Source organism: Neolamprologus brichardi, chromosome 19 (genome assembly GCF_056152115.1).
Source record: "Neolamprologus brichardi isolate AB-2024 chromosome 19, ASM5615211v1, whole genome shotgun sequence".
Lineage (NCBI taxonomy): Eukaryota > Metazoa > Chordata > Actinopteri > Cichliformes > Cichlidae > Neolamprologus > Neolamprologus brichardi.
The window spans coordinates 11729195-11744626 of record NC_142122.1 but is presented as its reverse complement, the minus strand read 5'-3'; the positions used below and the strand labels follow the sequence as shown (position 1 = coordinate 11744626).

At 41.3% G+C, this 15432-nt stretch overlaps 2 protein-coding genes across 3 annotated transcripts in view; one reads left to right on the top strand and one right to left on the bottom strand.

Annotated features, from left to right (window-relative positions):
• Positions 1-269: 269 nt before the first annotated feature.
• On the top strand, positions 270-8511 carry pax9 (paired box 9). Of its 2 annotated transcripts, XM_035911108.2 has the most exons (4): positions 270-442; positions 1027-1641; positions 3668-3807; positions 7469-8511. In XM_035911108.2, the coding sequence occupies exons 1-4, from the start codon at positions 439-441 to the stop codon at positions 7721-7723; spliced, it is 1014 nt and encodes a 337-aa protein (XP_035767001.2). In that variant the 5' UTR covers positions 270-438; the 3' UTR covers positions 7724-8511. The 2 variants fall into 2 exon arrangements, with proteins under 2 accessions (XP_035767001.2, XP_087689206.1); XM_087833080.1 differs by lacking the exon at positions 3668-3807.
• A 2981-nt stretch (positions 8512-11492) lies between these two features.
• Positions 11493-15432, bottom strand: part of slc25a21 (solute carrier family 25 member 21) — an 85652-nt gene continuing 81712 nt past the window's right edge. The window contains exons 9-11 of the mRNA XM_006798790.3: positions 14816-14997; positions 13256-13308; positions 11493-12856 (exon numbers count right to left, since the gene is read on the bottom strand). Of these exons, the coding sequence (XP_006798853.1) occupies positions 12795-12856; positions 13256-13308; positions 14816-14997 (297 nt within the window). The 3' untranslated portion in view covers positions 11493-12794. The remainder of the gene's footprint in view (positions 12857-13255; positions 13309-14815; positions 14998-15432) is intronic.

The window sequence follows — 15432 nt, the reverse complement described above, 5'->3', positions numbered from 1 at the left end:
TGTTGAAAGAGTGAAGATTGCACTCAACCTGCCTCAAAAACAAAGCCATTCATGGTGGCATGTCCCCGTTTTTTGGATAGCAGGACGAGTGTGACCCGGGTGTGTGGGTGTGTGTGACACTCTGAAGTTGTCATGACAAACTTCTGGGCCAATGAGAATTTAGGTCTGTGCAAACTCGAAGGCAAATGGGAGGGTCCGATCCAATCAGCGGGGGGAGAACCCTCGGAAGCCCAGCCTCCTGATTTCAACAGATTGAAATGTAAGCCTGTCTCCAGCGCCGTCAGGAAACAGATCGAGAATTTTGTCTCTCTTGTTCCTTATCGCGCAAGAAGATTTTCTTGGACGCGATTTTAGAAAGTGGACACGCTGGACGCGGAGCAGGACCCACGCAGGAGGCACAAAGCGGACACCGTATTCTTCATTTGCGGCTTTAACACGATGGGTGAGTTCAGTGTTGTATCGCTTTTTGGTTTCTTGACAGGGATGCAGCGATCGGTGCAACTTCTTAAAGCAAGGTGGGGGGAATTTAGCGAGATGTTGTCTGTGGTGTTTTGACGGATTAGTTTAGTCTTTAATCCGGAGGATATAAAACAGGACGATGAGTAATTATGTGGAGGTTACGCACGAATTTTGGCACTTCCCACCGGACATCGGTGTGAAATCTACCCTGCATGAACGACAGCTATCAGCGATCACTTAACACAGTTGATCCATAACTTCAGTTGTTTAGTGGGAGTGAAAACTTTGCTGAAAAAACAAAAATTCAAGTTTAAAATCAAGTGCAAATGTGAGAAGGTGGATTTTCCCCCCGTCGTATATAAATAACAAAACTTGAAATATGTTGACTGAGACACAAATAACCTATCAGCATATCTGCTGAAATTCATATCTGTAATATAAGCATATATTATTTAAATATTCCGGGATTATAAATAAGGGGTCGTTAGCAGTGTGGAGGGCCTTGGGTTGGTTACCTAATCGCTGTCTCACTGTTGTGCCCTTCTGTGTGTTTGTTTTTGACACCAGAGCCTGCCTTCGGTGAAGTGAACCAACTCGGTGGTGTTTTCGTAAACGGCAGGCCGCTCCCCAACGCCATCCGGCTCAGGATAGTCGAGCTGGCCCAACTCGGGATTCGACCCTGTGACATCAGCAGGCAGTTGCGCGTGTCCCACGGCTGTGTCAGCAAGATCCTGGCTCGCTACAACGAGACCGGCTCCATCCTCCCGGGGGCAATCGGAGGCAGCAAGCCGCGGGTCACCACACCCACCGTTGTCAAACACATACGGACATACAAGCAGAGAGACCCGGGGATTTTTGCCTGGGAGATCCGGGACAGGCTACTCGCTGACGGGGTTTGCGACAAGTTCAACCTGCCCTCCGTCAGCTCCATCAGTCGGATCCTCCGAAACAAGATTGGGAATCTGTCCCAGCAGAGCCAGTATGAGTCGGGCAAGCAGGCGCCTCATCCACCGCCACAACCAACGTTACCCTACAACCACTTATACTCATACCCGACGTCCAAAGTGCCCACTCCCCCTGGCATGCCCACCCTTCCCGGACACATGGCCATGCACAGGATATGGCCTTCCTCGCACTCTGTAACTGATATTCTGGGGATACGGTCTATTACAGAGCAACAAAGTAAGCATGGCTGCATGGAGGGCGGTTACATTTGTTTATTGCACCACATATAACCAACTTTTGAAGGGGTTTTGCGCGCAAGAGTGCGAATGTGTGTGTGTATGTGTGTGTGTATTTGGAATAAAACCGGCACTTGTGTTTTTTTTTTCTCCCTTTGAGTTAGTGTAATTGTTTTTATAGGCCTCCAAAAGTAACTATTGGAACGTTATAAACCCACAGGCCTTTTTGGAGAGAGAAAGCTTAAATGCCATTTGACCTGCCTGCTGATATTGATTTTAAAGGGAGGCAGGTTAGTTCAGAAACAGATGGTCCAGCTTGCAAGAATAATTAAGAGGCGGATGTGGAATATTAGAGGGACAGCGGAGGGAAAGGCGGTGAGACGAAGTGTATCAAAATGAGGTGTGCTGAATGTTTGCCATGACTTGGAGCGAGTCGTTTTGTGCAGAACTGTGCATTCAGCGGTTTGCCCGATTCAGGCCTCAAATAAGTATCTCGCATTAGAATGCGTTTTCTGCTGCGTGGGTTGTGTTTTGTCCACATGCAGGTAGGCCCAGATAACTTTGCCTTGTACTCAACAAAACCGCAATTGTTTTGGAAACAGTGAAACAGGATCCAGCATAAATCAGTGCTAATGGTCGGCTCGGTGGTGTGAGAGGGCTTCTTCTAAGAGCTTGTTTTCCAGTGGCAGGAAGGGAAGTGTTGTCAGTCCATTGCCGCAATCCTGTTGCTGTCAGGATTCAGGGCTGCCATGCAGAAACACGTCCCGGCCTCTTCCACGTCCACCGCCATGCAAAGCTTCACTCGAGCAATCTAAATAACATAAATGTAAAGCAGATATCCACGAAAGCTCACGGGGTGGGGGGTGGGAGTGGGGGGAACAGTGTTTTGAGGGGCTGCCTTTATAAACAATTTATGCATTTCTAAATTATTAGCAGATGCTTGTGGCAGGTTTTTGAACGCTGAGTTGAAGTTTGTAGTACATTTAGTGAAGTGAGAGATTTGCAACATAATTTTTTAAATGGGTTCGGAATTAATGGAAATAATAGGAAATAAACTAAAATAAAACACGTGCACGGCTAAAAATGTAAAAATGTATCCTAGACTTTGTCTAGGGGAGTTTTTATTTTTACGCACACGGACAACACATTCAAAACTCCCGAGGGTTGATAAAGTCGCAGAGCGTTATAATCTTAACATGTGCAGCACGCAGTTTGTTTAAAGCTCTTTGTCGATATTGTTGTGATGGCTTCTCTCACAGTAAACAACGGGGAATCTATGTAGTGTGCCCATCATGCACAAGAAGGAGACGATGAAAGTCAATTCAATTTGTCTCCGACAGCGAGACAATTCGTTTTCTTCTCTAATATCCTTGACCCAGAGAGAGGGAGTCGCTTTAGCCATAACTTAAAAAAGAAAATGGATTTTAAAAAAAAACAAAAAAAAAACAACTACATTTAGTCCCATCGATTCTGAGCACATTTCTTTACGGCGAATAAAATAAATAAATACATAATTAAAAATATGACAGATAATTTCACCTTTGTGTTAGGTTCTCATTCACAACCCTAAAGAAAAATATAAATTTACGACAAAAGGCAATTATCATGCAAAAAAGACTTTTCCCAAACTTTTATTTTCAGAAGAGATTATCTCAATTTCAGACATCTGGAAAATTTTTGAAAAAAATAATACAGAGTCTATGTTTCATACACTTGAAACTCGGCTGAAATACAGTACATCGGATAATAGATAATACAAAGATAATTGTTTAATGGCTCAAGGAAACGTTTAAAGAAGCATTACGCACAGGAAAGACCTTCAACCTACGTGCTATTCATGCCTAAATTGACAAATAATCAGTTCAGAATGTCACAGGGTTTATTGTCTTGTGCAACCTGGCTAACCTGCGGTTAACGGATGCATGAATCACAGCAGCGGCCTGTGCCGGTCTTTTTTCCCCCTAACCTTAGGAAAATCTCCTCCTGACCTCCCTCTCTTCTCTCTTTCTCTTTTGCCCCCCTCCCAGTTAGTGACAGTCCATCCTTTCCCAGCACCAAACTAGAAGAATGGAGCGCTATTAACAGGACTAATTTCCCATCAGCCAGCTCTCCACTAGTCAATGGCGTGGATAAGGGGCATTTAGAACCTGAGGCAAAATACACACAGGTAAAAAAGTGGAAATCTCAATTTTGAATTTTTTTTTTTTTTTTTTTAATCAGGAGTAAAGAGCGAAAAGAGTGCAGGCTATTAATCTACTTGCAGACTTGAGTATTCTTCTATTTTAACAGTTAGCATGGAAACTTCCCATTTCACAGCATTAATGCGCTCCTTCTGCTGGCTGGGGTGCATTTTTATTTCACTCTCTCTTCTCTTTTTTTTATTCTGGCTTTACAAGGGGCATTTCGTTTAGGCCCTGCTGCTTGGTCAGTGCTTTTATGGATGATTACAGAGCAGATTATTTAACAATAAGCACATCAAAGGGGGTTTAAATAGCCTAGTTATTATTAACTTTTAGGATTTTGAAAATTAAGTGTAGCGTGCTTCACACTCGAGACAATGGCTGGACCCCTGAATAAGAGCCAGTTGCCGCCTGTTTTCGTTTTCCTGGTAAATTATACAGTATTTGAATTGGCTGGTTTTAATGCTGTAGCGTAGTCAACGACAACCATCATCCCGTCATTTGTCTGTGAGTTTTAAAGTAGGCTTTGGGATATTGTTGTGTCCTTAATGGCAGTCCTGCAGCTCTAAGCGTCCGGTGCATTCGTTATTTTGCTGGAGCGGTTAAGTCCACGCTAAAAACGCCGACTCAAACATACAATAGTCAAAAATTAATACACGAATCGTTACTGACTTTCATGCAACTTAAGATGTTTTTCGTTTTATTTCCTAATGTTATGTAGCTTTAATAAAATGTATATGGCCAAACTCAATAAGCTGCAAGTCTGAAAGTGATTGGATAGATTTTTATTCAGCTTTATCTCTGCTTTTCTATCTAAAACTAACGCAGGTCTACACACCACTCATCGCAGGCCTTTCATTTCATTTCCCTCCCAAATCACACTTGTGTGCGCGCATGCTTTCCTTTTCTTCTTTTATTTTGAAAGGGCTTGTGATTCTGGTCACTGACAGAAAACGTTTCCATGCACATCATTTATTTTGCTACTTTATCATGGGGGACTTTTCATTCTCATTATGAAGGGAAAAAAAGATTGAACCGATGCTGGAAGATTAGGAGCGCTCAAAGTGGACGCACACTAACTGTCTGAGCGGTTAGCCAAGCAGCTATACAAAAACAGAAGTGAGCCATTAAATGCAGAAAATAACAACTCCATAAATTACACAGTTTATTGCATGAAAAACAAAGAATGGCGAAGCAAGAACTGTTCCACCAAAACACTGAGGATTAAAATGTGCCCCATCACTCCGATTTTATACATGCAGACTCTGCAGCCTGCTAAGATCTAATGTGACTTTAGACTTTGTTAAATTTGTGTTTGTCAGACAGGCTGAGACGCAGGGAAAGTGCGCGGTCTTGCCAGGATCGTGTTCAAACAAGATGGCTAAACAACTTTGTATCTATCAAACTACAAGTCACTTTTTACCACCAGTTTCAAAGCACGATCTTTCTTGCAGCAGCAGGGAACTTTTCGTTTTTGGTTTTCTTTTTAAATTTTTCTAAAGGTTGACTTTCAGCTAAGAAAACTAACCAAAGCTGGCCAATGAAAACCTTTGACGGCTTTACATTTCTGACAAATTTCCTAACACCTATTTTTCCATAAGGACCAAGACCGCGGCTAGAAACCTTTGGCCTCTGCTCTGAAGGCAAAGCGGGCACCCGTGTGTGCTTCTCTGCAAGATAGCGAGCATCATTAACATAGATTAAGGTTAAATCACGAACCGCGGCTCGGAGTTAATGCAAAAGTGTTTTAAAAACGCTTGAAAGAGGTGAAATGTTTAACAAAACATAGCCTACATATTATATATATATCTAAAAAAAATATTTAAAATTTGTACTCTCCAGAAATTTAACAAACAAAAAAAACCCAAACAAACTCGTAAATGTCCTGAAGTTTAGTTTAAATTATTTATTTAAAAAATAAATACAGGGATTAGAGCAGCAGTAAATTCGCTAAAGTTAGTATATTTTGTCGCATAGTCGACCAAATACACCAAGTGTTTTATTTATTTTTAAGTATTATTCATAACAATGAAACACTTTAATGTTATTATTATTAATATGAATTTTAAAACTTTTTAATAGTAATGTTAAAGTAAGTACAAGTAATGTAATTCAAGTTTAAAAACGTTTTAGATATACGGAGGGCTGAGGATGAAAGAACAGGTCCGCCTAATAAATTATACAATCAGATACAAGTTCAGTCCCATAAATGCGCCCTTTGTATACTTGTTTGATTTTGTTGACTTTGTGTCAGACAGGTGTTAATTCAACTATGTGGCTGCAGTTAGTTGTGTTCTTGTAGTAGTCAGTTGCATAAAACTGAAAGGGAGTTTCTTTTCTTTTCTTTCTCTCTATATACTATATATCTATATCTATGTTATATCTATACCTATAGATAGATAGATAGATATTGCCATGAGCCGAATGTGTGTCTGTATGTATAAGTATACCATGTGCAAACACTAGGCTGTGTGTAATATATGATGTTTTTCAAGAGTGGAAATGTGTTAATTTTGAGGAAACTGTTTAATTACATTTGTTGATTTAAATTGGAAAAAAACAACAATAATATAATGGGCTGTCTGTACAGGACTTAATGAAATACATTTCAGTATATTTGAGTGAAGTTATGATACAAAACACCCGCATACTCATACACACATGGTCAGACACCCACAAACAACTGCCCCAGACACCCACAGCCACCCAGTACAGACCCACAGACACCTGCAGGCCCAGGCCCAGGCGCGCGCGCACACACACACACACACACACACACACACACACACACACACACACACACACACACACACACACACACACACACACACACACACAGTTTTTTCTCTGTACTTGTGTTTTTATAATCACCGCAAATGCCAGTTAGGAAGATAATTTTTCATATCTCTTTTAAGATAGTTGCCAGTGACTTTGTCAGTCAAGCAAGTCTATGAAAATAAGTCAGAGGAACAGAAAAGATCCCAGTTGTATAGAAATAATTCTCAGTAGTCCGGGACCACCCAGGAACAGAAATTCTGCCTCCCTGCTGAAATGCTTTGGTGAATTCCTCAAGTTAAGTCCTGTCGCTGTGCCAGAGAAGCAAAGCCCATTCCTGGTTCGAACCATGATATTTCCCCTGTGCGTGCCTTTTCACTCTCAGTCTGTCATGACATCCGTTAAGTGCCGCCCCCAACCAGCCTGTCTCCCATCATATGGCGCAGTTTATCAACAACACTGGTGCAATGTCCACTTTTGAGTAGAAAACAAGCTCCAAATAGTGCACGTATGCTTCCCGAAACTGGGAAAATATTTATTTTCATGTGGTAGCTGTGAAGTTAGAATTAAGCTGTCTGCTGTTTATAATTCAACCAACATCACTTTCACTTTCTTCTACAGCTTGCCCCAGTTTTTCTTTCCTTTTCTAATTACAGCAGCTGCTTTTGTGTGTTTCCCTGGGATGGGCAGATATTTTTTGAACTTATTACAGTCCCTATTTAGGAAAATGTCTGTGGCAAACAATTTCTTTTTGATCATTTTTTAGAAAAGGAAAATGACTAATGATGAAATGAGTTATTAGTGACTTTTTAAACCTATAATTAAGAGGCTCTTATCTTAATCTTATTTTCCCCTTTCTTCTTTAAATCCCAGACGCCGAATGGCTTGCCCACAGTGAACAGCTATGTCACAGCACCCAGCATCCCTCCCTACCACCCTCCCACCCAAGTGTCACCCTACATGGGGTACAGCGCCACCACGTCGGCCTATGTGACCGGACCCACGTGGCAGCCAGCCAGTGGCAATGCTCTATCTCCCCACAGCTGTGACATCGCCACCCCACTGGCCTTCAAGAGGATGTCAGCCAACCGTGACGCCATCCACCCAGTCGCCGCCTCGGCGCTGTGAAGTCAACTCCACAGACTGATGGGAGAAAGGGGGCGGGAGGGTGCGAAGGAGAGTGGGTTGGGTGAGAGACGGAGAGGACATTCAACTCCAAGTCTGTCCGTGGTGGCAACTGTTTTCCACTCCCACTGCCAGCTTTCTATGAAGGACTCGGCCCCAGGACTCATGTTTGCGCCACTGGGTATATGATGCCCCTCCGAGCTGAGCGCAGTCAGACCAAAGACACACAACGAATAAAAAGCCTGTCAGTTTTCACAGCAAATGTGTTGTCTAAAAGTACTTGCAGGACAGGTGTTCCAAAGACTGACATATGACTGCTACACCATCCATCAACATAATTCCTCTCAGATTCTTTACTGCACATCTGCAAATGTCTCTGGGCAAAATGGGGTAATGTATAACTTCATGAATACAGAATCAAAGAAAAGGGAAAAAAAACTTTACATTAGTGTTTCAGGGTGCTTAATAATAATAATAATTGCTATTGTTTTTTATGTTTGTATGCTTTTTGTTTATGATTTGATAAAAGTAACTGTGTTATGGAGCGTTGTTTTCCACTTCTCTAAAAGTGTAGCCTATGCAAGAGCTTCAAAGGGAAGTTTATTTATTAGATTAAAGGTACGTTGAATGAAGTGCAATTAGTCTTACAGAAAGCATGGACATCTCCACGCACATTTAGACAGAATTGGCATTGGGCACATTGGAGTCTAGAGCATTAACATAATTAATTGTCAAATGTTGCACAATGAAATTGAATGTATCTTATTAAATTGTTTGGCTTTTATTGGTCTTCGTGGAGTTTTCTGGCTGTTTGGGGATTCCTCAACACTTATTATTCGGAGAACAGAAAACAAGTGCACCATCACAGCTAAAAATATTTCATCTCTTTTCCTTCCAGCTATTCTAGACTCAGGGCATTGTGGCCTACTGGCCTGTTTTACATGAGCAGGAAACTGCTTTCCATAAAAGAAAAAAAAAAAAGACATGTGCACGCTGACAAGGCCTGTATTTTCTATTACCATGCGTCACGGCTCACTAGGAAACTTCATCAGAAATGCTTTGGGAGCACGAGTGTTTGCGACCACTTGAAGCAATTCTTTGAAAGTCCTTTGGCCATTAAAAATGGGTACATGTCTTCTCACCTCATTACATTTAATGCGGTCCTTTCTGTAATCATAAAAAATTATACCTGTACATTAGAGTGACAAAAACACAATTTGAGTAATTTGGGTTCACACTATTTTCACAGATTATTCCCATAAAAAAATATGAATAAAAATAAAACACAAATGAATAAAATGTGCAAAACATAAGAGAAATTTGGACATTTCCCACTGCAACCAAACTGAAAAAAAAAGTCAAAATGCAGTGTATATTTATCATTTGAAACATAGAATATTAATTCCAGTAAAGCCCTGCTGTCTTTTAAAAATAATAATAACAGCCTAATGCCATGCATTACAATTTTCAACCATTTTAAGTCATAGAATTTTTTTCATATGGTTTTGTGGGAAAAATAGTAAATAAAAATATCAGCTTTTCAAACAAATTTGAGATCTGTGTGCCCAAGAGTCCTAGACTCCTGGGGTCAGGTGCAGTCCATGAACATTCAGAGAGCCACAAATAGGCTCATTGGCCTGCGGTTTCCAAGGTCATCAGACATGTGACCCAAACACGAACCTCCAGCAGCCACATAAAGGGCCAAATAGGGCTGTCAGGGCCAACTCAACGTGTTCATTACAAAGGAAAAGCACACAGGCCATCTGACAAATGACATGTTTGCAAAATGATGCAAAAATACTTTCTGAAAGTGTAGAGGGGGGAAGAGTGTAGTGTAATAAATTACGAGTGAGTCTGGCAAGCCCTGTCAAGCCCTGCAGTGGAAACCACAGATTTACACAAACTGGGCTTTAGTTGAAGTTGTAGATTGATAACTTGATATAGGTGCTTACCCAGCTCTTTCGCATAGCATTACCTGCTGCCGATGGTTCAGTAGGTGCGCGGCTCAGTTTTTCTTTCCCTCCCGCGATACAGCATAAACAGCCTCTGCACGTGACAGTGTCAACAGTCCTTCCCATGCAGGAGCTGATTTGACTTGGAAAGCAGTCTTCCCCGCATCCAGTGGTCACGGACCGTTGCTCAGGGATCGTAGTGTTTCTTTGACCGTATGTGAACCACATCACAGAGACGTGATGTTCACTCGCTGTACCAGCCAGCCATCACGGCCACCCTTTTACCATCCACCATCCATCATGAACGGCAAATGATAGTTAAGTCTCTGAGTGGCATGAAAGAGTCGTTACACGCTCTGTTCTTTACCTCAGCCGACACACAACAAGGCCAAACAACTTTTCCTTTCAACTAAGCTACATGAACTGCACACAGCCTTGTTAGTCTAGTCTGACTCACAGAACAAAATTAAAATGTGGTTGTTTTAATTGACAACAGTATTCAAAAAACAGGAACAGTGTGTTTTCTAGACAGGAGGAAGCTTCTCGAAAGTCTAACAATCCCTGCTCTTGTAGTTTAATGTTGGTCAGCTTTATGGAAAGAGAGGTCTAAAAGGCGTACTTAAAAAAAAATATAATAAGGGCAGACACGTGTTTACAATTAATTAAGTTGAGTCTGACTTCAGTGTCATATGGTTATCTTTACTTCTCCGCATGCAATTAGAAGCAAGACAGCCATTTACAGAGTAACACTGAGCAGAGAAAGTAATACCGGCTGAATACGGGACTTCATGCGTGCTTCTGCTCAATGAACACTTTTAAAAGCAGCTGACAACAGCCAGAATGTTTTCTTAATGTCTTAAAACAACAACAGTGAGGAGACAGGTGAGCAAAATGGAAAAAAATAAGTGCCGTGTTTTTAAAAATCACGTCTGGTGCCGTGTCTTTGTGTGTGTGTACATGCATGGCTGACTGTTTTTTACCTACAGTGTAAATTGCAGACATTTTAATATACTAATCATTAACCACATTTGCACTGGGAAAGGCAGGTAGAGCCATGCCCAGGTTGCAGCCCTGTCAAAGCGGAGCCACTGAATTGAGATGTTACAGATGAGGGTGGGAAAATCCATAAAAAGGGCGCAAAGAAAATGACGTGAGGGAGACTTATAAGATTTATGATTATTGCAGTGTGCAGGGAATTCATGGTAAAGTTGCACAAGCTTTTAAAATACAGATACAGATTCAGAACTCCATTACATAAAGGACAAGTTAAGCGCTTACAATTCCATCAGTCTGCAAGCCACAGTTGTTAGTCTCTCACCGCGGGCCCCTAGGCAAAAACTAGGAGCCATTCCATTTTGGCAGAGAGTGACTCCCACATTAATGATGACTGTCAAATGCCAACGTGGCTCACTATACCAGCTACCAGATGAAGTTAAGATGAGTCTCCTAGAGAAGCCACTATGCCTAAGGCTGTGCAACAGGTGTGTGTATATATGTGTTTTTGAATATTTGTATAAGAAACAGACTGAGAGAGAGAGAAAGAGAATGTGTGTGGTAACCCCCTCGATCCCTGCAGCCCCATTTGAATTTCTTGGGGCTTGTTATTTTAGCTTGCACTAAATGTTCGAGCGCTGACTACCCGCCAGAGAGAGAAAGACTGACACTAAGTTGGCTACGAAGCGCTCGGATGACAAAAAGGAGAGTGATGAAGTGGCAAACTGTAGAAAGGGGATATTCTTATATTGATGCCAAGATGAAACGGTCCCAGTTAAGACAAAAACAACAACACGAATCTACTGTTACAGGACACGCAACACACAATTATACAGTGACGAAAATGTGGGTTCATTTTTTCTTTTTATTTGTTACCAGTACATGCAAGAACTGTCCAGTTGTTGTTTTTGTTTTGAGGGTTTTTTTTTCAGGAAGGACTTAAAAAGGAAAATCCACACAACATTTTATCAATAAAACCTTGAAAACATATAAAACTCAGATTCGATAGTGATAGCACCTATCTTGACAAAGCCAGAAAATGATTATTGAAAAAACTGAACTACATGTTAAATTGTTGTTGTTGTTTTTTTTTTTAAATAACGTGGAAAACAGGAAGCTCCCAAAGATGTTGACAGTTTTGTGACTGATTGTCTCAGGCAGGACGGTTTGCCCCCAGCATCCAGTATAATTATGGAACGACATCAAAAGAAACTCTCCGTGTGCCTTTGCGATGCCATTGGCTTCTGGTGCCAAGTTTGATCCGTGTATTAAGAACAAACTGGCAAAAACATATGCATTAATAACTTTTGCAATAAGCTTTCATAACATCAGTGTTCTTGTTAGACATTAAAACACTATTTCTGCTAAGGCTTAGTAGTACATGGATGAAGATAGGTGTAATCAAAAAGCAGACTTCCAAGGAACCTCCAAAAGTTGCAGTAGCACTGGGAGCAGTGCTTTGCTGCACAATGAGGTGTTCTTGAAGGCTGCTGAATTTAAATTTAAATATGATTTCTACTGTTTTATGCGCACTGTGTCTGAACTTCCTGATTGCATCTTGTATTTGCATTTATGAATACATATACCATAAAAAGATGAATATATATATATATTATGATGTGATAAAATAGAAGACTGGAGATTGATCGTTGTACAAACTCATCTTAATTGAGGATATATGTTGAAGTATAGTTGTAAATAGACAGAAATCAGGATAAGCATAAAAATGTTCATATTCTGAAGCGTTCAGCTCAGTCTACTTTGTCTTTGTCTATTTAATCTGTGATTGTTGCACCAAACCAGTGAGATGAGCACAAAAAAGAAGAAAAACATGAGAACTACAACCAATGAAATGTAAAGACACTATGTTAATGCATGAATTCATTAGGAACACTGATTTGTCAATGATTTTAAACTCAATGAAGACTATTTTAAGGTATTAGAACAGTTCCTTCAGACTCAAAATGTGTTGTAGCATTTTGAATGTGGGAAATGAAATCTGCTTTTTAAAACATAATATAATGCTGATTTGGTATTTTGGGTTTTTTGTATTTAAGAAACTTATTCAAGTAACAATACTTGCAATAAGGCACAGTTCATAAGGCACCATTGTGGGGTTCCCTGTTTTGTTACCAGTTCCTCTGCAGCCACTCAGACACATATTCATAGACCAACAGCATTACTGCTCCACCTATGAGAGAATATAAGAGAAATACCCGTTGTGAATTTGATTTTCAGAGGCTTTACTTCCCCAGTGAGTTTCTGAGAGCAGGAACATGTGAAAAGCTTGTAGCACTTGTTTACAAAGGAGGTGGACGGTATTTCTAGCTCACTGTATTTCCATTTAAAGCTTATTATTGGGGAATATTATGTAAATACTGTTCCTTGGAATCTGCTGAGAAGGAAATAGTGTTTGCTACAGCCTTATTTCACTGGAAGCACTGCATGCAAAGTTGAAATGCTAATATGCTTAAGGGAAGGCTTTTTCTTGCTTAATCGCTCTCTTCAGCAGTCTTATCTGCTGCAACAGGAAAGCTGTGAGGATGACAATGATTTCAATATTAACACGAGGAATAATTTTTTTTCTTACCTGGTCCAAGCCTCATTATCTTGGGAACCAATCCCTTGTATAATGCCAAATACCTGCAAAGAAAGGAAAGAAAAGCTGTAAGGTGTTAATGTGCAAAGATTTTAGCTAGAATCCAGAACATGTAAATCGTTTCAGTTTGCGTAATGGCTGTGCTGCGATGGAGTTGAAATGTAAATTAGTGCAAATGGAGTGGTGGTGTGTAAATTTTAGACTGCACATATGTACTTCTCATGTGTCCTACTTCATATGTCAAATCCAGCACAACTCAGAGGCAAATTTTAAACCTCTGACATCACTTCATTTATTAAATATCATTTTAGATGCTTTGCAGATCTCAAAGAAAGCCAGTGTAAGTGAACTCTTGTGTATTATAATCTATTATCATTGGATCTAAAAAAGAAATTCAGAAGCTGCCTAGCAATACATGAATCAAGCCCCAGCTTTATTAGATGTAATGCATGCAATGCATCAATACTTACAGTTTGCTATTATAATAAGCAAGTTCTGAATAGAGTCATTTTTACATAATAAATCAATTTATTTTTGGAAGTGTTTGACTGATCTGAGTCCTTCCATATGCTGGTTGTATAGATGTGCCTGTGCTCTTGCTTGTGAATGCATGAATGAGTATACATGTGAGAGCCTGTCTGTCTGTCAGTCTGTCTGTCTGCTGCGCTGCCTGTCTGTCATTCCATCAGGTATATAGGGTCCAGCGGCCAGCGCTACCGAGTACCTGCTCCTTAATGCATTCAAGGTGATCAGTGGCTGTCCGCCTCCGCCTCGTGCTCCCTGTCCCGCTCCCTGCCCCCGCCACTGATGGCGTTAATAAGGCTCGACCCACTTCCTCCCTGGCCCTCTGTCTGATTAGATTGACCCGTGGAGCGCCGTGCGGCTCGTTAGGGTCTGCTTAACGACGTCTCCCATAGGGACCACTAATTAGCTGGGACTGTGTTGTGTTAGAGAAGGGGACTGGATGTGGCGCATGGGGCACCATCCATGCACCCCTGTAACGACAACATTTCAGTGCCATTCTTGCAACAACCTCTATACTAACAACATCCACTAACTACAAACATATCGCTGGCCCTTGTCTAGCGGAGCAGCATGGGGGAAAGTGGAAAGCCTGAGGCAATTGCTAGCATAACATACATCTTTCCTTGAAGCTTCCATTTAGAGCTGTCATTCTTTGAGGCATGAAAATATGTTAACATTTACTAAACAACTGACAGACTGCAGAAATGTATGATCGTACTCATGGGGAATACAGCCCAGAATCTAACATCATTATTTAGTTTCCATTCATTGGATCACAGTTTTGCATGAAGCTATTCGTGCTTTTTTGCTGTATTTAGTGTAGGAAAGTCACTCCACACAATCAAACCCTGCTAACTTGTAGCTCCAGCTGGTACATTCGTCTTCTCTGACAGCCAGTTTGGCAGATAACCAACTATCGACTGCTAACAAAACAGACAAAGTGGCTCATTAATTCTTGAATGAATCAGCATTCCAGCTTTTGTCCCGAACATCCCCTGTTTTTCTCCTCCCCACATTTGTCCATACCCCTCTTCGCGGTACACTAGTGCCATGGTCTGGAAGCAGGTGCGGTACTTGATCTCTCCTGGCACTGGCTGGGGGCCCTGAATCCGGCTCTTGGCTACATCGAAGGGAATATTCACACAGGAGGAGATGGTCCCAGACAACAAGCCGATGGTAAACTTGCGCAGGAACTCTAGGGTAGGGTCCTGAAAAAGGAGGAGATAAAATTAGGTATGCCTTTTTAAGGGTGACACTTATATTTTTAAAGTGTGAACCACAGGGTTAAATTTGGTCCCATAAAACATAAACAGCAAATAGAGCTTTTGGAAATAAAAAAGAAAGTAGTGACAGGGAGTTGACAAAGTCAGCGCTGAGACATTATGTGTCTACGTCTATGAGCGAATGTGGGGGAGAGCATGAGGGGACTTGTGCATATGATTGCAAAGCTTGCATGAAAGCCCTGATCATTTTATGGTAGCGGGGGGCAGATTAGTGCTTCCTGACTGCAGTGCAGCATTCTGATTGGCTGAGCAGAAGCACATGTTCACCGGGGAGCCAAGACAGAGGATTTATAAACAGGGTTCATGCAGGCAGACTGGGGAGGCATATGGGGACAATTTGGGTAATTGGGCTGTGACTCG

Bases quoted from the DNA above. Each gene is read 5' to 3' on its own strand.
- pax9 (XM_035911108.2), top strand. The intron at 1,642-3,667 runs GTAAGCATGGCT...CCCCCCTCCCAG, and splicing joins GTCTATTACAGAGCAACAAA to TTAGTGACAGTCCATCCTTT. The intron at 3,808-7,468 runs GTAAAAAAGTGG...TTTAAATCCCAG, and splicing joins CTGAGGCAAAATACACACAG to ACGCCGAATGGCTTGCCCAC.